The sequence below is a fragment of the Phyllostomus discolor genome, chromosome 2 (assembly GCF_004126475.2).
Source record: "Phyllostomus discolor isolate MPI-MPIP mPhyDis1 chromosome 2, mPhyDis1.pri.v3, whole genome shotgun sequence".
NCBI lineage: Eukaryota > Metazoa > Chordata > Mammalia > Chiroptera > Phyllostomidae > Phyllostomus > Phyllostomus discolor.
The window spans coordinates 103,513,819-103,535,272 of NC_040904.2; the positions used below are offsets into that span (position 1 = coordinate 103,513,819).

The 21,454-nt window shown below is 45.3% G+C and overlaps 1 protein-coding gene across 11 annotated transcripts in view; it reads left to right on the plus strand.

Annotated features, from left to right (window-relative positions):
• KALRN (kalirin RhoGEF kinase) overlaps positions 1-21,454 on the plus strand; it is a 701,923-nt gene that overhangs the window by 320,799 nt on the left and 359,670 nt on the right. For all 11 annotated transcript variants that reach the window (XM_036018207.1, XM_036018206.1, XM_028504792.2 and 8 more), the window contains exons 7-9: positions 901-1,092; positions 5,543-5,674; positions 9,012-9,242. In XM_036018207.1, coding sequence (XP_035874100.1) covers positions 901-1,092; positions 5,543-5,674; positions 9,012-9,242 — 555 coding nt within the window. The remainder of the gene's footprint in view (positions 1-900; positions 1,093-5,542; positions 5,675-9,011; positions 9,243-21,454) is intronic.

A 21,454-nucleotide genomic window follows, 5' to 3' on the forward strand; every position in this document is an offset into this window, starting at 1 on the left:
CCTAAGTCAAAGGGAGATAAGAAAAAGTCCCATTGATCTTATTTTTAGCATGGAAAAGTGTGGCTTCAGGTGTTCTCTTTATTTAAACCCTGACTGATGGCCAGTGCCTCAGCTCTTCTGGTAGAGGGAGTGGCATGGGGGCAGCAAAGTCTTTCTGTGGTGCTAGGAAGATGCAGAATTATCACATAACATGTGTCCTCTACACTCTTTGGTGTACATTGCTCCCCTGTTGTAGATGGCAATAATGCCCTAGGCACAGCTCTTTCCTGAGCAAGAAAGGTGCTTTGGCCTCCTCCAGCTTTTGCCCTAGTCTGAGCCATTACTTTCAGAAAGTAACTTTTTTTAGAAGAGTTTATTTAGAGAGAGGGGAAGGGAAGGAGAGAGAGGGAGAGAAACATCAATGTGTGGTTCCCTCTCACAGACCCCTTGCTGGGGACCTGGCCTGCAGCCCAGCCATGTGCCCTGACTGGGAATTGACAGCTACCCTTTGGTTCGCAGGCCTGTGCTCAATCCACTCAGCTACACCAACCAGGGCAAGAAAGTAACTCTTAGAAGTACCCTACTGTCCCCATTGGCATGATCTCAAAGATGGTAGTGAGGTTTACTAAGGTATTCCATACAAAATGACTGCATTTATGTGCATTAGTAGTTGGCACAAAAACTATGCTGGTCCCCGGAATGAAAAGCATCATTTATCTTACCTGCTATCTGTGGAAATTTTATCATATACAAAGACTTCCCTTGGGCCAAAAACAGATATGCTAGTGTGGCCTATACCATCCTGTCTCATAATTATTATTTGGGGTAGCTTGCTTTCCCAAATACCTACCACCCCAAAAGTGCTCAGTGGATGCCTTTTCAGCCTGCCCCACTCTGCACTCACTCTGCTTTGCTTTCCAGAATGCCTATGTCAACATCAACCGCATCATGTCCGTGGCTTCTCGCCTCTCTGAGGCTGGTCATTATGCCTCACAGCAAATCAAGCAGATTTCCACACAGCTGGACCAGGAGTGGAAGAGCTTTGCAGCTGCCCTGGATGAACGTAGCACCATCCTTGCCATGTCTGCAGTATTCCACCAGAAGGCTGAGCAGGTGAGGCCAAGGGAGCTGCAGAGGTTGCTATTGGTGGGAAGAGTAGGAGGATATACACTTTGTAGAGAGCTCCTCCTCTCTCTGAAACACTGAAGACCCTGATGAGTAGCTGCAACAATAACCCATGCCTCCCACTTTCATGGCCCCTGTGTACATAAAGAAACATTGGTGGCTTTGTTTATCGTCCAAATAAGAAGAAACCCAGAGTCTATTTACATGTCACTGGATAGTTTATTGTTGTGTGTACTTGTGTGCGTTGATTGCCTGCCTAGTTTGTGTTCCCTGAGCTTAGACAAAAGGGGTGAAACTGAACTGATCATAAGAGTACTGAGAGCAGGGGAAAACTAATATTACATTAAGCATTTTCTATAGATAATAATGATGATGATGATGATGATGATGATGTAACAATAACACAGTAGCTAGAAGTAACAATTACTGGTTCTCATTTACTTACTGGTACTGGCCAGTGACATCACTAACTCATTTTACAGAGACGAGCACTGAAGCTTGGAGAAAATAAATGATCTGCCTAAGACCCAGGGGTGTGTTGGAAGAACTCACTCTAACCAGATCATGGAGGTCCAATAGTTAAAACTGCAGGAATTTTGTGAACTGGTTATTAAATATAGCATTACTTAAGCTAAATTTACATTAACTATATTATATTAAAGACAAGTCAATAAATACTTAAAACTCATTATTTCCCATTTATTTTGCCACATTTCATTATCTAGGTTGTTGACGTTATTTATATCTATTTGGAAATTTGTATCTGTGGTGGGAATACTGTGCATGTGTGCTACCAGTCATCTCTTCTTAACTCCACATTTGGTGGTGTCACATTGGGAGCTTGAAATAGACCAAGGTAGGAGTTTCACACCATGGAAATAAGTACACCATACAAACCAAGGCTGGATTTATTGTTTTATTGATTGTCTAAAGTCTTAAAAAATGGAGGAGAAAAAATTTTATAGTGCAGATGAACTTAAAAATGTGTCTTGTTTGTAGCTCTTACATTATGAATGGCACACAGAATTGAGGAAATATTCTTCTGATATTCAGAAACTATTATTCCATTCTGCACAGAAGTCCCTCACATCATGGATGAACAAGTAATGTTCTGACATAAGTCTTGAGGTAGTTTCACTTTTGTCTTATACCAACGTAAGTGAAACTGACATCCGGCCAAGGTGGAGGTATAGGTAGATATACTGTACCTTTTTGCACAACCGAAAAAAGGACAACAACAAATTTAAAAAACAAAAAATAACCAGAACTGACAGAAAATCAAACTGTATAGAAGTCCAATGACCAAGGAGTTAAAGAAGAAACATTCATCCAGACTAGTAGGAGGAGCAAAGACAGGCAGCCAGGCAGAGAGGGCTTGTGACAAGGTGGCAGCTGGTAGACCAGATAGTCCCACATTTGCGTGCAGAAAAACCAGGAGGAACAACTGGGGAGCAAGACAGATTGCACAGCCCGGGGTTCCAGTGCAGGGAAATAAAGCCTCAAAACCTCTGATTGAAAACACCTGTGGGGATTGAGATGGCAGTGGGAGAAACTCCCAGCCTCAAGGGAGAGTTCATTGGAGAGACCCACAGGGTCCTAGAAAGTACACAAAATTACCCACCTAGGAATCAGCACCATAAGGGCTTAATTTGCTTGTGGGTAGTGGGGGAAGTAACTGAAAGCTGGCAGAGAGCTGGGCAAGTGCCATTTTTCCCTCTTGGAGCCCTCCCCCACATACAGTACCACAATACAGTGAGGTGGGTTGCCCTTCCCTGATGAATACCTAAAGCTCTGCCACTTACTATGTAACAGGTGCACCCAGACAAAACAACAACAAAAAAAAATTGCCCAAATGAAAGAACAGATGAAAGCTCCAGGAAAAATACAACCAAGTGACAAAGAGATAGCCAACCTATCAGATGCACAGTTCAAAACTCTGGTAATCAGGATGCTCACAGTTTGGTTGAGTATGGTCACAAAATAGAGGAAAAAGTGAAGGCTATGCAAAGTGAAATAAAGGAAACTCTACAGGGAACCACCAGTGAAGGGAAAGAAACCAGGACTCAAGCCAACAGCTTGGACCAGAAAGAAGAAATAAACATTCAACCAGAAAAGAATGAAGAAAGAAGAATTCAGAAAAAATGAGGAGAGGCTTAGGAACCTCCAGGATAACTTTAAACATTCCAGCATCTGAATCATATGGATGCCAGAAGGAGAAGAAGAGCAAGAAATTGAAAACTTATTTGAAAAAATAATGAAGGAAAACTTTTCCTAATCTGGCAAAGGAAATAGACTTCCAGGAAGTCCAGGAAGCTCAGAGAGTCCCAAAGAAGTTGGACCCAAGGAAGCACACACCAAGGCACATCATAATGACAGTACCTAAGATGAAAAACAGGGAGAGAATCTAAAAAGCCACGAGAGAAAAGGAGACAATTACCTACAAAAGAGTTTTCATAAGACTATCAGCTGATTTCTCAAAAGAAACTTTACAGGCAAGAAGGGACTGGAAAGAAGTATTCAAAGTCATGAAAGGCAAGGACCTACATCCAAGATTACTCTACCTTGAAAAGCTATCATTTAGAATGGAAGGGCAGATAAAGTGCTTTCCAGATAAAGTCAAGTTAAAGAAGTTCATCATCACCAAGCCCTTTTATATGAAATGTTAAAGGGACTTATTAAGAAAAAGAAGACCAAAAATATGAATAGTAAAATGGCAACAAACTCACAACTACCAACAACCAAACTTAAAACAAAAACAAAAACAAACTAAGCAAACAACTAGACCAGGAACAGAATCACAGAAATGGAGATCACATGGAGGGTTATCAGTGGGGAAGGGGGAGGGGGAGAATGGGGCACTAGGTACAAGGAGTAAGTAGCATAAATGGTAGGTAGAAAATAGACAGGGGAGGTTAAGAATAGTGTAGGAAATACAGAAGCCAAAGCAGTTACATGTACGACCCATGGACATGAACTAAGGGGTTGGGCGGAATGAGGGTGGGAGGTGATGTGCAGGGTGGATGGGAATAAAGGGGGGGGGGAATGGGACAACTGTAATAGCATAATCAATTAAATAAATTAAAAATAAATATTATTTCCATGAAAAAAATCATAAGTGAAACTATCAATCAGCTTTCATGTCACAACTATGCAAATATGTCACATACGAAAGCATCCTGTGAGAATCAGTTGGCTACATGGAATTACAATAAAGAGTGTATGTTATTATTCTGTGTAAATTCTGTGCCATGTATCTCTTATGTTAGTAAAGTTTACGGTACACTTGTGTGTGGGTACAGAAAACGCAGTCCAGGGCTGAGAATAGCTGGAGGAGTCAAGCTGCTTGCTGATGTTTCCTGACTTAGTTTGGATCAGGAGCAATTTTATTTGTATCTATTTTTAATGTGGTTTCCTCAGATATTACCACTTCTTCAGGGAAACTCATAACTGTGATTTTATTTAGCTGGGGAAAAAACACACCCAACAATGGATTCAAGACTATTTTTTCAATGCGTTTATTTAGGCAGCTCTTTATTGTCCTCATGTGGGCTGTTCTAGGCAATGAGATAAAAGGGTATCTAGGCAATTAATTCAATGGAGCTGTGCACGCAGGCGAGAAGAAGCACAGACAAAAACCATTCCAGGCTGTCGGGTGAAAAATTATTTGCATTTTAAAGGTGTGTGTTTCCACCTAATAAATCTGAGTGATTTCAGTTGGCTCACCACTTGTGCGCAGAAACCTATAGTCTTCCACAGTTGTTAATTTTCATTTTTAAATAATTTGGTATCTGTCAAGGTCTATATCTATATGTCACATTCCAGGAGCCACAGCCACCATAGGCACAGTACAGTCTGGCCCCCTAAGCTGCCCTTCCCCTCTTCCACCCCTGAGGCTACTGGCCCAACAGTAGGTGTCTTCTTGAGGGTGAATCTCCATTCCTTGTGGGAAAGTCTCCTCAAGTTCCCTGAGGGGCCTGTCTTATATGTTCTTGGCTCCTCTTCACAACTCAATGTACACACTATAATGTACCTGTATGGAAACATTCCATTACATTACGTGTAGCCCCCACATGTACCTGTGAGTGTGCACAGGATGAGCAGCTCTAATGTATACATGTAATGTAATGAGCTGTTTGCACACCTGTATTTTATAGTCAATATGTGGATATAAGCTGTTGAACATGCAGATGACTCCCACCCCCAGCAGTTTCATAATAGTCATCTTTGTTTGTGGAAACCACACTTCTTAAACAGGTACTGGGTCTGACTTCTTACATGAAGTTAATATTTGTACAATTAAAGAAAAACTTCCACCCTCTGCAGTGTCCTCTGAAGGCTTGCAGAGGTCCCAATGATGCTTCTTCCCAAGGTCTCTGCATAATTTGTCCATTGCCCACCCCCAATGCCCCACACTGACCCAGCTGGCGTTTCCTTCCAGTTCCTGTCGGGAGTGGACGCCTGGTGCAAGATGTGCAGTGAAGGTGGCCTGCCATCCGAGATGCAGGACCTGGAGCTGGCAATCCACCACCACCAGTCTTTGTATGAGCAGGTGACTCAGGCCTACACTGAGGTGAGAACCGAGCAGGACACCCAAGGGTACTGAGTGTGTGTGTATATGGGTGGGTGGCAAGAACACTGGCCTGTACACTCTGGAAAAGCCCAGGTTGGACTAAGAAGAATAGATGCTATTTTTCTGTCTTTGGAGACTCTTTAAGATCTTGGATCTATGAATGATGATGTCTCCAGCCTGAAAGCAGAAAAAATAGGACCATTGGCAGACACCACCTTGGATATGTGTGAAGATTGGACTTTTCTCTCTGGGGAAGGACTATATAAAAGCAACACTGCTCCTCTGGAGTTTGCTTTCTGGCTGTTATACAGGAGCCTGCCTCCCCTTTTGTGAGGCAGCTCATCACCAGAAGGCCCAGAGGAAAACTCGCCGTAGGGTGCACATGAGTGTTGGTAGGAGAAGTTGCCGTGGAAATGAAAGGCAAACTGAAAGACTCTTCCTCTGGAAAATCAAAGCCTGGGGAAATTATTCAAAGTCAAGAATGGAAAAAAAACTTTTTAAATTTTTTTTATTGTTGTTCAAGTACAGTTGTCTCCATTTTCCCCACCACCACTCCCCCCACCCCAGCCATCCCCACTTCCCACCCTTGATCCTACCCCCTTTGGTTTAGGCCCTGTGTCCTTTATAGATGTTCCTGAAAACCCCTCCCCCTTTCCCCCCCATTACCCTCTCCCACCTCCCCTCTGGTTACTGTCAGTTTGTTCTTAATTTCAATGTCTCTGGTTATATTTTGCTTGCTTGTTTGTTTTGTTTATTAGGTTCCACTTATAGGTGAGATTGTATGGTATTTGTCTTTCACCACCTGGCTTATTTCACTTAGCATAATGCTCTCCCATCCATACTATCTCAAAGGGTAGAAGGTCCTTCTGTCTTTTGCTGCATAGTATATTAAAAGGAAAAGGGCTTATGGGTGCATCTGTGTGGACGTACAGAGGTAAGTAAGTTTGCTGTCTGGCATGAATTCTGAGGGAGGTGGGCTGAGGGATGTAAAGAGATGGGCTGATTGAGGAAACTGTATGAAGAGAGGAAAGTGAATTCATATTTGGCTCATGGGTTCCTTCTGGGGCAAGGTCCGTTGGAGCACTGTCTTCAAAGTGGGTTCCTGTACCATGGGCATGAGACTCACCTGAGGTGCTTATTAGAGGTCCATATTCCTGGGTTCCACCCCGGCCTGAATCAGAAAGTCAAAAAGTGGGACATGGAACTCACATTTTACTAAATATTGAGTCGGATGCATGTTGAAGTCAAAGAACCAGTGGCTTCTGGGTGAAACCAAAGGGTTTTGCCACGGTCAAAACTGGGTTTGAATCTTGGCTTCCTTGCTATCTGTGTGATCTCAGGCAAATTCCTTAACCATTGTAAGCCTCAGATTCTTCTTCTGTGAAATAAAGGTATAATGCCTTTCTTTCAGGGGAGTTTTTAAGAGTTATAAAGATAATGCAGGTAATGCACCTGGTGCAGTGTGCCTGGTAATAGTAAGTGCTGAAAATGGTAACAGGTTTTGTCATTATAGGAGGCAGAGAGGAAGACTTGTGAGCCAGTTTTGATCTCATCAGTTTTGACCCAAATGGCACAAGGCTTTTCTCTTTTAACAGGACTGTACCTCTGCCCATGGGTCAAGAATCTCTAAATTTACTACTTATTAAATATACAAAAATAGAGTATACAAATGAAATTAATATTGTACTCACATGTTTCACATATATAAGGTATGAGTGTAATTATAAATATAGATAGACTATTTCTTCCCATGTATTCTCAGGCCCTAGCGTTGTGGAATAGAAACCCTCCGAGCCCTCTTCAGAGGTCAGTGGGCTGTCTCTGCCTCCCACAGATGTGACCTGAGGCCAAGCACGGAACTCACGTGGACTTCATTTCAGGACTTGGCCCTCCATCTCTGACCACCCTAGACATATCACAGTGCCGAGAGACAGCACTGCCTTAGAATTCCCTGAAGACAGCTCTGCTGGGTTTAGCCATAGGATATTTGTCTTATTCATGTCTCTGGAGGGATGTTATAAGGGGAAGGCAAGGGTAGTGGTGGTCGCCCAAATCGGCTGTATGCCTCCAGCCAGGTTTCCTCTCTCATCTCAGGTGTACTCTTAATCAACTCCAGCCCCACAGGCTTTTCTGCAGCTGCAGGAGCAGGAGGAGCTACAGTTGCCTCTTTGCTCCTGACCCCTCACCCACGCTATTATCTGGTGTGAAGGTGGGGTGGGGGGAGGCTGCAAGCCCAACCCACAGCTTCCCATTTGTTGTCACAAGGCTGGAGGTGGGAGCACATCTCCTTCCACACCTTGCTGACAGGAAAAGACCATTCCACTGCAAACCCACTTTGATTTTATTGTTAACCAAATTAATTTGGGGTTTTAAAATTCCTATCAATCCTCTGTTCACCATTGTATTAAATTAGAAAGATAATACCAAGCACTGGAGAGCCACAGGTGTCAATCATATGATGCCAACTTCCAGAATTTGTGGTGCCCATAATTATGCCAGGATTCCAATGAGGAATGACAGAGAGTGAGTGTTGGATAACCTAGGAGCTGTATGGTGTGTCCACAATCTTAGGGTCCTTCCTTTATTCTGCATATTCTGAAAAGATGGGGATAGGACCACTTTCAGGAAGGAAAAAAGGTTGTATAGAAGGAGGGCAAAAGAAGGGTCAGTACAGAAGAAAATGACAAGGAAACAAAGACGACAGGAGAGAGAAATGGTGCTGCTGATGAAGGTAGAATTGGTAGCCAATGCAGTGTGCTGGGCTCCAGTGTAAGTGCCCTGCGTGTGTTAACTCATCTAACCCTCGCCACAACCCTGAGGTGTGTGCCATGACTATCCCTGCAAGTTCCTTACACAAGGAAACCGAGACCCAAAGATGTTAGATACCTTGTCTCTGATCACACATATAGAAGTTTGGAGCCAGGTAGAGGAAGGCGAAGAAGAGAAGTTCTGTTGCCTGACCTGGCAGAGAGCCAACCAAAATATTGATCAGGAACTACATGCCAGGCACTGTTCCCAGTGTTCCAGAGACAGGCAGAGTCCCTCCCCGCATGGAGCTAAAATTCAAGGGGGAGAGACACTGGTTCAAGAGTGTCACAGACACCTGGGTGCTGCCCCTGCAGCTCCTCTGCCCCAGGATTCTGGGGTGCTCTGGCCTCCCATGCACTATGGGCTGGGCATCATGGCAGCTTTGGCTGGCCCATTCCTTGGTTGTCATGGGTCTGGTTAGGACTGCGATCCTTAGCCCTAGCCCAGAACCCCAGGCAGACCCTCGTATCCTTCCTGTGCCCTGTCTGCCACTGCACTCACCTGGTGTGACCCTCTTCCCTTCCTGCAGGTCAGCCAGGATGGCAAAGCCCTGCTGGACGTGCTTCAGCGTCCCCTGAGTCCTGGGAACTCTGAGTCCCTCACAGCCACAGCCAACTACTCCAAGGCAGTGCACCAGGTACTGGATGTGGTACATGAGGTGCTGCACCATCAGCGGCGACTCGAGAGCATCTGGCAGCACCGCAAGGTGCGGCTCCACCAGCGGCTGCAGCTCTGTGTTTTCCAGCAGGACGTCCAGCAGGTAACAGGCCCCATACCCAGCATCCGTCCCAGGCAGGCAGACGGCTGAGCCCCTGACCTGGATGATCAGGCCTGAGGTCACCTGATTTAGGAAAAGAGGGCAATTCAGCCTCCCAGCTGCATGCCCCTCCCCAGGAAAACCATCTGGACTTGTTAGTTGCACCCTTCTTACCTAAGCAGCTCAATAGACAGGGCTTTCTCACCCTGTGGTTTTGAGAAGGGAGACTCAGCCTGAGGAATAGCAATTCCATGCAGTCATATGACATAGCTGTCTTTGGGGAGAGCTTGACCCTCACTCATGAGCTTTCTGCATGATTCAAGGGCCTGTGGGTTATCCGAGCACTGTCTGGGTTGGACTTCACATAACATGACTTCATTTCTTCATCAGGCATGCAGGTGGCCTGTTAGAGTGGGGTTTGGGGTGAGGTACAGGGCCTTCAGGGGGTTGTTTGGCAAAATTGGACTTGGGAAATCAGATGTAAAACATGAGTTGTTGATGACTGTATGTCCCATAATCAGAGGTTATTTCTGGCTTCATCTGTCTTTTTTGCATTATTATACCAGTCGTGGCTTTTTTTAACCACAAATAATAAAGATATGGTTATGTTTTTGACTTTAAAAGGATAGTCTTGCCACAAATGCCCTATTGGATGAAATAACCCATTCTTCTTCTCTCATATTTTGTCTGTCTCCTTGGGGATTTCTGGGGGCTTTGCTCTGAGGACAGGAATGTTCGGGGAGGGAGAGCTGGTTGGGAGCGGAGGAGTGAGGTGGAGGCTTCACATCTCCTGCCTGCTGGTCCACTGCCTGCTGTGAGGGGTGGGGGTGGGGGCACTCATGTTATTAGACTTTTCTGTAACCACCACATAATTTCAAAATTATACAGATAAAATGACGTTGCCCTCCCCTTCTGTGGTGTTGACCAGGTGTAATCCAAAAGGGTATCAAAATATGCAAGGTAGGGCAAAAGTTTACAGCTGTGAATCCACAAAATACAGAGTTCATTCTTGTATTATTATTTACTAATTATTGTGTTATTTTCCATATGAACAACTGTAAGCCTACTTTTGCCCCACCCTGCACATGGAAAATTGAGAGCCAGCTGGCCATGTCTCTGGAGTGCTGATTCCCTTCACAGCTGTTGTCGGGAGGGGCCCTGGTGGTGGGTGCCCTGAGAAGGAGGCAGGGTGGAGGGAGAGCAGGGCTCCTATCCCTGGCTGTGACGCCCTGTGGCCGCAGAGCTGCTGTGCAGTGAGCCCCAGGAGTAAACAGGCTGCCTGGAGTGTCCCCGCTCCTGGGCTGCGCTAACCTCCTTGCAGTCCCCCTTCTTTAACTGGGGCAGTGATTGAGTCATTAGAGGCAATGCCTCAGCCTCAGGACAGACGGCACTGCCGAAGTGCAGTCCCAGCTCAGAGGCCCTTGTGAGGCCTGCTGGGAATGGAGAAGCAAATGAGTCTGTTGCCTCCTTCTGCCATCTGAAGCTGTCCAGAGAAATACATCACCCCTGAGCGCAGGAGAGCACAGAGTCTGCCTGTGGTTGAGGCGGAGGGAGGCGCCAGCCTCCGAAGGCACACAGAGTGGGCGTTACTGTTCAGTGAACTCCATAGGACTCCAGGAGATTTTCCGGTCTGTGGACTGTGCAGCTTTCTTGCTGTGCTCATTGGTCTCCTTCTGTTCGCCTGGCTGTTGTGTTGGGATGGGCCTGGAAAGGGGCAGAGGGGCTGTGAGGAGGGTAAGCAAAAGGCCTCCCCAACTGCAGGGCAGTGTCCAGACTTAGACTGGGAACTGTTAGTGTGTCCTGTGGCCCCTGTGAGATCTACACTAAAGCTGGGAAGAAAGGTAATAAAACTACATCTGTGGCCATTCTATATCATACTCTGAAAAATGAGAGCATTTCTGGAAATGAAATTCCATTAATTTATCTCTACTCTACAAATCGAATTGCTGGTGTTGAGGAAGAGCAAGCAGATTATGATGTGACTGTGGTGGGGGGTTGGATGTCCCGTGAGACTGAATTCCCCAAGATGCTTAATTCCATTGTCCTTTTCAGGTTCTGTGAATGTGAGTTCTGGGGACATCACTTCATTCACCCATCGTCCCAGTCCCTCTCTGTCTCAACATGTTTGACAGTGGGACAGATGCATGAAGAAAAGTGTGGAAAACAAGGGCTACCAAACCTGGTGATGATTTCAAAGGCTTACGTGACCCCCAGATGACCGTTAGTGCCCAACAGGTGTCTGAGCTGGTGTTGCAGAAGGGTGCTGGGCATGCGCACTCGATGGTCAAAGGGAAGGACTTGGACTTTCATTCCTGACTCCCAGAAATGTTACATATTTATCATTTTTAATAGAGTTTATATAATTATTATATAAATTTTATATACTGATCGATTTTTCATGTTTTATCTCCTCTCCTCCAGTATTTTCTTGATAGTAGGAACCATGGCTTCTGCTTGTCTATGCCCTTGCAGCTCTTAGCTGTCTGGCATGAAGCTGAGGTTCTCTTCACTTTTGCTTATGTTAGCTGAAATTATCGTCAGAGGACCCCAGTTTCTGCTTCTGTGAAATGACATCATTTAACCCTCCCTTCAAACACACTTAGGGGTTGCCAGTGAATAGCCGCAGTCTGCCTGCAGGAATTGTGATGTGAAAACATTAAGGGCCCCGGATGTTACAGCCCAGACGGAGGGCACGGAAACACACCCTCGGTGTTCACAGAGTGTCCTGGTGCTCCTTGGTTACTCAGCAAGCTTGAGTCTCTGCAGCTGGCCCAGTACTTCGCTAGGTTCTGGCATGATCCCTGCTTAGTTAGAATGACATAGGACAAGCACATTTGCAAGGAAAGGGCTGTTCTATGAGAGCATGGCAGTCAGTGTGCTGGGCAATAGAGTATTGATGGACTAGTTATAGGCAGAGATAGGAGAAGTCAGAGTTGCTGTGTTTTAAAAAATACTTATTTTATTTTTAGACAGAGGGGAAGGGGGGGGAGAAAGAGAGGGAGAGAAACATCAGTGCGTGGTTGCCTCTCCTGTACCCCCTGCTGGGCACCTGGCCTACAACCCAGGCATGTGCCCAGACTGGGAATCAAACCGGCGACTCTTTGGTTCATAGGCTGGTGCTCAATCCACTGAGACACACCAGCCAAGGCAGAGTTGGTGTGTTGAAGGAGAGAATTGATTGAACCATTTTAGTCTGGATCTGAAACTCCTGAGCACATCTGGGGCCCACAGATGTTGTACTCTGCAGCCTACGTGGAAAGCTTGTGAGCAAGGATCAGTGGCTGGGGCCGTAGAGAATCACAGATTATTAGTTACTGAGCATATGTAGGCTCTGGAGGCAGAAAGCCTGGGTTGCAATCCTGCTCTGACAGATCTTGGCTGTGTGACATTAAGCAAGTTGCTTCACCTCTAAAATAGGAACAATCATAGTATCTATCTCATCAGACTGAATGGTATACCAGTACAGGGCTTAGCACAGTGCCTGCCTAGCAGGTAGTAAATCCTCCCTTGGTGTTATCTGGATTGCTGGTCACATCCTCTTTGAGTGGTGTTCGGGCGCCCCCTGGTGCCTGTGCTGTCGGGCCCTCAGCATGATTCTCCTCTCTATAGAAGAGCCACTGTTTCATGGGTCTGTTGAGCTCCATTTCATTCAGTGATAGTCTCAGAGCTGTCAGGACCTGAAAGAGCATCCAGTCTAACCTGTTCTATGGTTGAAGAAATTGAGGCCCAGAGATGTAAAGTAACTTGGCCATAACCACATAGGCAGTGGGTGACAGTGCTAGGACCAGAAGCTTGGTGTCCTGGCTCCCAGGCCAGATCGACTACAGAAAAGCCACAGGAGAAAGGAGCAAGGGAGACAGAGAAGGAGAACTGGAAGAAAGACGGGACGCACACATGCATAACGTAGAGGGAAGAATGACTGACAGACAGACACATCCACATGCCCCGAAGCAAGGAGGGAGAGGGACAGACAGAGACAGGCAACAGAGGAAGAGAAAGAAAGGGAGAGAGAAATTTAGAGACAGCAGAGAAACAGACACACATAGGATGGGAGGAGAAAGAGAACAGGAAAGTGAGGGGAGAGACAGAAGGGAAAGAGATGGTGGTTGTCTGACTCCTTGCCCCATTGCTATTTCAGGGTGTGGGTGGTCTCTGATCAAGTAGAAACCATTTGCCCTTTAAAGGCCCATAGCAGAGTAAAAGCAGAGAAATGAAAACAAAAGATAGATGCCAGTGATCATGAGATTCCATTTAAACAAAAACAAAAACCTGCAGCCAGACTTAGCCTGACACATCATCTCTGGGGTAGCCCTCCCGCGAGTCCCAACAGGAGCACTCAGCTTTGTCTTCCCTGCTGGGCTCGGGGACAGTGGAAATAAATCTCTAAGGACCACTCTGAAACTCAGGTTCATTAAGCTGCAGAAAGGCATGAATAGGACACACCTGCCGTAGTACTACTAGTGGAATAATTTTCAATACTGATGTTTTTCTGGTTTTAAATGGGATAGTACTGAGCCACAGCCCAAAGTGCATTCCATGATCTCCATCTTCCGTCTCTTGTTTTCCCCTAATTCCCGTAGTTTCCCATAGATGTAAAGAACTACTTCCAAGCCCAGATAGACCTGACTATGGAGAGAAGAGCAAGGGGTAGCTAGATTTTTTTTATCTTTCTGGTAGATGCAAACTCTATTCCATTATTTCATAGCCAGAGCAACCATGTTAAGCACTCTCTGAGGGCCACCTTGTTCTTCTGCCCCTTTTTCTTCCTCTTTCTCTGTTTTGTGCAAGAATAAATCAAAGTGTGTAGGAACAGCTGCTCTGTGCAAGATTCTGTGCTAGGTAGGAGTTGGAGATTTCTGGCCTGAGAGAAGACATATACACCCAAGGACGTGTGAACGGCACACAGCCATATAGGTTCAGGGCCAAAGAAGCTAAACAATAGTGGCCAGGTGGAGTCAAAGCAGGGGAAGTTCCCTGAGCTTGGGGCTAGATTTTCACTGGTCCTTGGAGCTCAAGCAGAGGAGATGGGGATGGTTGTCCTGGGGAAGGCCAGCAAGCAGAGAGTTAAGTTATAGCCAGGGGAAAGGGAAGAGGAAGGCTAACTGGGTGCCCACTGCCTGCAGTAGGACTGAGAGGTAAAGCTGAAAAGCTTAATGTGGTCCTGGTGGTTTGTGGGAGACAGTGACATGTGTGAAGTTCCAACACCTTCCCTTAAAAATAATGTCTTTTGCTTCTAATCAGTCTTGTTGGGTGAGCTAGGTGAGGTGTAGCATGAGGAGGGGTCTTAGGAGTCTGTGAAATTCCTAGGCAGGAGAGTCTAAGAATGTCAGAGTACTGGCAGAATTTATCTGGCCCAATGACTTTATATTCTGAATGAATATATTAATATTAAAGTCCATAGTTCTTATGTTACAAATGAATCTCACCTGTTTCTAGTTTTCCTGGAGCCTCATATGGAAAATTATAGCTTTTACTATGTCAGCTCTTGCCCACCTAAGAATATGTTAAGGGGATTTGAGAGTAATTTTTTAAACTCCAGATAGTCAATCTTTTACTAACTGTAGTGACTCTAGCCGCTTAATCATACTAAACCAGCTTGGGCACAGTGCAATCCATTAGACAGCTTTGCATAATAAAAGACGAATGCTTTGTGTTGGACATAGAATGGTTAGTTAGGAAAAAAAGTGACCAGAATGATGATAGATTTAGAAATTAACTCTTCCTGCGAGAAGGAAGGATCAAAGCATCTGAGAAGGAAAATGCTCAGGGCGTAGTCCCAGATGGATGGGGGGGCCCACACAAGGAGAAGCCACTCGAACTTGGAACTGGTGACCTGCACGAGTGGGGAGGGGTCTCAAACATCAGAGAGATAGTTGGATTCCAGCCTTGAGATTTCGTTACTAGGATTAAATGTCTGTAAAAGTTTTATTGTTTAAAGCTCAGGACTCATCATCTTTCTGAGTAGATATGATTGAGCATCTTATCCTTTCATGTGCCTTTTTTTATTTAGTTTTTCAACACTATAAGCCAAGTGATAGTTTGGTCCACATTTTACTGATGAGAAAATTGAGGCTTAGAGAAGGTAAGTAAACCCACCCTTTAGTTTAGCAGAGCAAGAATTCAAACCCAAGTCCACCTAACCACTAAGTCCATGCTCTTAGCCTCTCTGCTATGCCCTGAGCACTGTGCTAGGTGATAGGAATGCGGAGGACACAGCCCCTGCTCTTTAGGACTGTATAATCCAGTGCTAGAATGTCATTGCTCAAAGGCCCCTGGTGGATTACCTGGTCCCAAAGGATGGTACTTGCCCAAGGTTGTATAGCCTCTGACATCTGAGATTCAGGTTCAAACTGCCTGTCCAGTTAGGCCTACATAGTCGTACTCATACCCAAAGACTCTTCCATCTGTTCTGCCATTACAAAGTGCCCTCTGCAGTTATTTATCTCACATAAATTTTCACAAAACAGACACTACCCATTCTCATTTGTTTTTCACAATCATTATGATAACTCAGCATTGCTGACACTTTTCTTTGTAGCATATATCTTGAATAATATCCGTTTTTCCACAGTAGTATTTATCAGTATTAAAGTTCTCAACTAAGTTTTTGATGGTGAAATCTGATCGTTCTAATACATTCAAGCAGATAATAAATATTCTCTTGGCAGGGCAAATTCCCAGAGAAAGCAGGGCTAAGGCTCAGCTGAATTGAGGAGGTAGGAAAGGGAGAAAAGGAGGCTCACTTGTCAGGATTGCTTTCTGACTGGAGTGAAGATAAGAAGTCTTCCCCATTTGCCTCTTTGGCGTCACTGGTTTTAGAGGGAGCACTCTGTCCTTCTCCCCACCATGGGAGGCTGCTATTGAAGGCTCTATTTCAGTCCTCTCCATGTATTCCCTAGCTAGAATGGCACTTTGGGAAGTGAGCTTTAGAGACTTGCTTCTGACATTCCCAGACCCTGCTGCCTGGGAATTTCATGGAGTCCTAGTTCCCCTCCGCACTCTACACCCCACGCAGTTCCTCCCTGCCCTACTTTCTGCCTTCCTCTCTTTCCTTTTCCATCATGGCCTTCACCCTTCGTACTTACTTTGACTTTCCAAATGTAAACTCCATTCTGATTGAAGAGTGCTCCTTCTGCAATGACCACCTTCCAAGGAGCACCTGGGTGCCTCCATCGGGTAGGGAAGGGAGGATGGTAGGACCTGGGAGGCATTGAGAAAAGAAGTCCCTTCCCAGGAGTTACTGCCCCCTGAGGGCTTTCTTGGTCCTTGATCCATGGTAACTTTAAACACCTGTAATGTCCTCATTTCACTTTTTATTATTATATTAACAAATGACAAGGCAGTCACCATCCAGGATCTCTTGTTTTTGTTAACCCCTATGCTCACCATGGTCAACGTATTATTCTGGAGCCTTGAATGCCAGGCTAAAGAACAAAAGACTCAAAATTTATGACTAGTAAGAAGCTATTGAAAAGATTTTGAGCAGAAGAAATAGGTGGTCAGAGTGACGGTATGAGGTATTTTGGTGCCAGTGAGGGGCTGGCTTGGAGTAGGCAGATCCTGGAAGCCTTGGTCATGGTGTGCCCTCAAAGCATTAACTAGGGTGATGAGGCAAGGTTAGGTATGAGAGCATTTATGAAAAAGAGCACTGGACATTATTGTCCATTTTGTTATAGAAAACAAGGGAGGTGTCAAGTATGAATATAGAACCGTATTTTTCAAAGTGTGGTCCTTGACCCTGACCGGTGTGGCTCAGTTGGTTGGGCATCATCCGACAAAGCGAAAAGTTACTAGTGCAATTCCCAGTCAGGGCACATGCCTTAAAGTGTAGTCCTTGGACCCCTAGCATTAAAATCACCTGGGTAGAGTGGGGAGCTTGTTAAAAACACAGATTATCTGGTCCTATTCCACACTTTTTTGATTCAGAATCTGGGGGGAAGGTGGTGCCCACGTGTTAAAAAGAACCCCAGGTGAACCTTAAGCATTCTAAAGTTTGAGAACCTCTGATTTAAGAAATTCCAGCCTTCATGATGAAAAAAAGTATGGAGACACCATAAACAGACATCAGGGCACCAGGGTAAGGAGATTCTCTCAGGGAGGTGCTGAGGAGAAGTCAAGTTCTCGTCATCCCAGCTCCACGGTGTTGGGAAGCGTCAGGTGTCGGGTGGCTGGGAGTGGAGGGGCCTAAGGGAGGGAGGCAGCTAAACTTTGGGTCTTCTCGCCTTTTAGTCACTTCCACCCAGCACAGCATCTGCCAGGTGGAAGGACCACAGTTCACTGGGAAAGAGAGTCTATATACCTGCTAATGAATCTCAACTGAGCCCTCTCAGAAAAAATGAAGGCTTCTCCCACCATAGCAGGACATTTATTTCGATAATACTTGTTCCAAACAGGGAACAGAAAATGAATTTCTGGGAACTGGGCATTTTACGTGGCACCTGCATGCTACCTGCACGGTACTGGCAGTGTGCGAGCCATTCCCCTTCAGAACTAACGCTCACATGCTGTGCAAGGAGACAGAAATAGTGACTTGATGGACTGTCGTGGGTGTTCTTACACATCGTGTGTACCTGAGCTTTTAATAAAACAAAATGTGTTGTAGACACCCTATCATTTGTAAACTCTCCTTCATTGGCCTCAGGGAAAAAAATGGCTTTCTAAAGAGTGGGAGGCTTGGGACCAGGAGGTGGGAGCTGAGAGGGGGTTCTTTCATTTATGCAAAACAACAAAGTCGTGCTTATTTTATTGTGGATCAAATTATGGCACAAATTTAGTAATCAGTTGCAAATAAGATGATTGATCAGAGATCCAGATAAGGGAATCAGAGTTGGAATTCTGATTCCAAATTGTTTGCAAAACATTTTCATTTCCTTTAGTGGTTTCTGCCCTTTATCACACAGGAAGTTCTCAGATCAGACTGATTGGGTTCACTCATTTATTCAGCAGATGCCCTTTGAGAACATAGCAGTGACCCAAACAAAGGCCCTGCCCACATGGAGCTTACACAGGAAGCGGAGAGGAAACACCACCACAAACAAACATGTAATAGGTCATATAGTAATATGCAGTGCTGCGTGAGCAGAGGGTTGATTGAATAAGCCATGGGGTGTGTTTAAAAGGAGGTTCCAGCCCTGACTGGTGTTGCACAGTTGGTTGGGTGTTGTCTGGAAAGCGAAAGGTCCCTGGTTTGGTTCCTAATCAGGGCACATGCCTGGGTTGCAGGTGTGGCCCCTGGTCCAGGTCCTTGCGAAAGGCAACCGAGTGATATTTCTCTTTCACATTGATGTTTCTCTCCCTCTCTTTCTCCCTTTCTTCCCCTCTCTCTAAAAATAAATAAAATCTTTTTTTTTAAAGAGGAGGTTCCAGGTACATGAAATGGGACCTGATGAAAATGGGAGAATGGCTAGAGTGGTTGGTGAGCAGAGAGCAGGAAAAAGGGGTAAGAAGTTTCAAGAAATGGGTCCACATCAAATTAGGCTTTATAAGCTAGAGAACTGAAAACTGGAGAGAATCTGGTGTCTCTAAGTGTGATAGGAAACAATGGTAGAGTTTCAATAAGGGGAGTGTTATGATTTGATATGTGTTTAAAGAAACAGGTCTGGCTCCTGTGTGGATGGACATGGCAAGAATAAAAGGAGGAAAATCACTTAGATGGCTGGGGGGTGAGTGCAGAAAGATGGTGGCTTGGCCTAGGTTGGCTGTGGTGGAAACAGTGGACAGGGAACAGTAAATAAGAAAGACTCTCAGGCTTGCAGCTAAGCAGTCAGATGAATTGTGGTGTCTTTTGCTAAGACAAGGAAGACCGGAGAGGAGGAGAGTAAGGCAGAAGGGAATAAAGAGTTCTGTTTTTGATATGTTAAGTACAAGGTGTCCATTATATGCCAAATTTGAGGGGAAGAGTAGGCAGTTGAGTCTCATTCTGAGGTAAGAAATTAGGGCTGGAGCTGAGCCTATGGAAATTGCCAGAAAGCCATGGAACTGGATGAGATCATCCAGGGAGTAAGAGAATAGAAAAGAAAGATGTCCAGAACTGAGCCCCTGGGCACTCTAAAATGTAGAGGCTTGGTAGACGAGGAGGATGCAAAATATAAAACTGCAGTGGGTGTCAGGGAGTCTGGGGGAGTTCCTAGTGAGGATGGTGTCTGAGGAGCTAATGCAGAACTGTTTCTAGAAAGAGGGAAGGCTCATCCTCTTAAGTGGGGCTGAGCAAGGTAGGAATCTCCTCAGGGTGAGAGGGCCTCAGTGGTTCACTGATTCAGAGCCCAAGCAGCTGAGGATGGCTTTGGTGGGAGGGCAGCTGAGCATGGGAAGTCCTCAAGAAAGGATGGTCCAAAGTAAGTGAGAAGGGAGTCCCTGAGAAAGGTCAGCCTGGTGGAGGAGGTCAGAGCCCATGCAAGGTGAGCAAAGCATCTGTATAAGAGGCTGACTCAGCATAGGTGCAAAGACTGAGCGGTTCAGGAGCCATCCACAAAGGATGGGGGCTGTAGTGTGCAGTGCCACAGCCTGGGCAGAGTGAGGAGCACACCCACGCAGTGAGGGCAGCCAGGCTTAGAAGACTGAAGTCCAAATAGGGTGAGGAGGTGTCCACACAGGGGGCTAACCACAGGAAGTTTATTAGGAGGTGGTCTTGGAATTGATCCCTGAGGAAGGGAAAGGAAGCAGAGGGTTAGATAGAGGGTAAACTTGAGCTACAATATCACTTCAAGGGAATTCTCAGCCACCTACAGACCATTCTGAAGACTGAGTGACTAGTCAGAGCTGTCCTGGCATGGGGAAAGAGAGCTGGGCTTTTCTGTATGGGAGGGAGTTCAATGTCGGAAGGGTTGTGGCTTTCAGAGAAGCTGCTATCTTCAGCCAAAGGTAATAATCCCCAGAGGGGACTGACGGCTGAGGTCTCTCTGTCTGCTGGTGGCACTCCCAACAGTTGTAAAACGTCGTTTATGGCATATCTCAGAATCCAACACCTACATAGTCTCAAAGTACCTTCCCCAAATAATTCTTAATTACAGAGGGAATTAGAATGACTTTTGCAGTGAGGAAGGCTGGAAGACATCAACTTAATCAAGTGATCAAAATTAATGTCACCAGTAATGGGACAAATATCAAACGTACCCCACCTGATAGGATGCAATAGGAAGAACAAGAATCATTTCTGTGATTCTAATCATGAGAAAGCACCAGAAAAACACAAATTGAGGGACATTTTATAAAATAATGACCCTGTAACTGTTAAAAGTGTCAAAGGCAGGGAAGTCAAGGGAAGCCTAAAGAACTATGCTAGGTTAAAGGGACAACTAAACACAACACATGCTTCTGGACTGCATTCTTTTGCCCTGAAAGTCAGTGTTGGGACAGATGGCAAAACCTGAGTGGGGTCTGAGTATTATATTGTAGCATTGCTGCTAGAACCACTTGGGTTTGAATCCTGACCCCATTATTTGATAGCTGTGTAAGCTCATGCAAGTTAACTAACCTCTCTGAGACTCATTTTCTTTGACCAAGAACAACACCTCCGTAGCCTCTTCTTCCAAGGAGGGGAGTTGCTGTATGTGCAATATAATAAAACCATGAAGTATTTGAGTTGGAAACAGATTTAGGGAGATGATGTGATCCAGCATCCTCATTTGAGGCAGTGAGGACCAGAGAGGAAAAGGCTCACACCCAGCTGGGTCACAGATAGGTAGGGGCAGAGCTCGAATGAGACCCGGAGGATGGCATCATTAAGTTAGGATGATCGTGATGGTGTCACATTTTAATGATGCTGTAGGAACCTAAGACACTTTTATATGTAAGTAGAGCTTACATACCAATTAAAACTTTGCTCTAAATGTTGGTTGTCTCTAAGTGTAGGGGCCCCCTACTGTGGGCTGAGTGGTGCTTGGGTCTCTTCTAAAACTAAGGTTCTGTCAAGTCAGAAGAATGAAAAAAAAAAAAAAAAAAAAAAAACAAGAACAGCTCTGGGACAGAAGGCAGCTGGGTCCCTTGATTTTCTCCCATTAACTCAGTCGCATTCATGGCCACTGCTCAGAAAATAATCTATAGCTATCTTCCAAAGGACTTTTTCTCTTCTCCTCAGCATCTAGAAAGGGCTGTCTCTTTCCCTGAAAAGCATTGTCTTGATTGTATGCTGGTTGAAATAAACTCAATTAGATGAGGAAGAAAGGGGATGATTAGGAAATTGTTAAATTGGCTCCCAAATCCAGTTTAGGACGAGT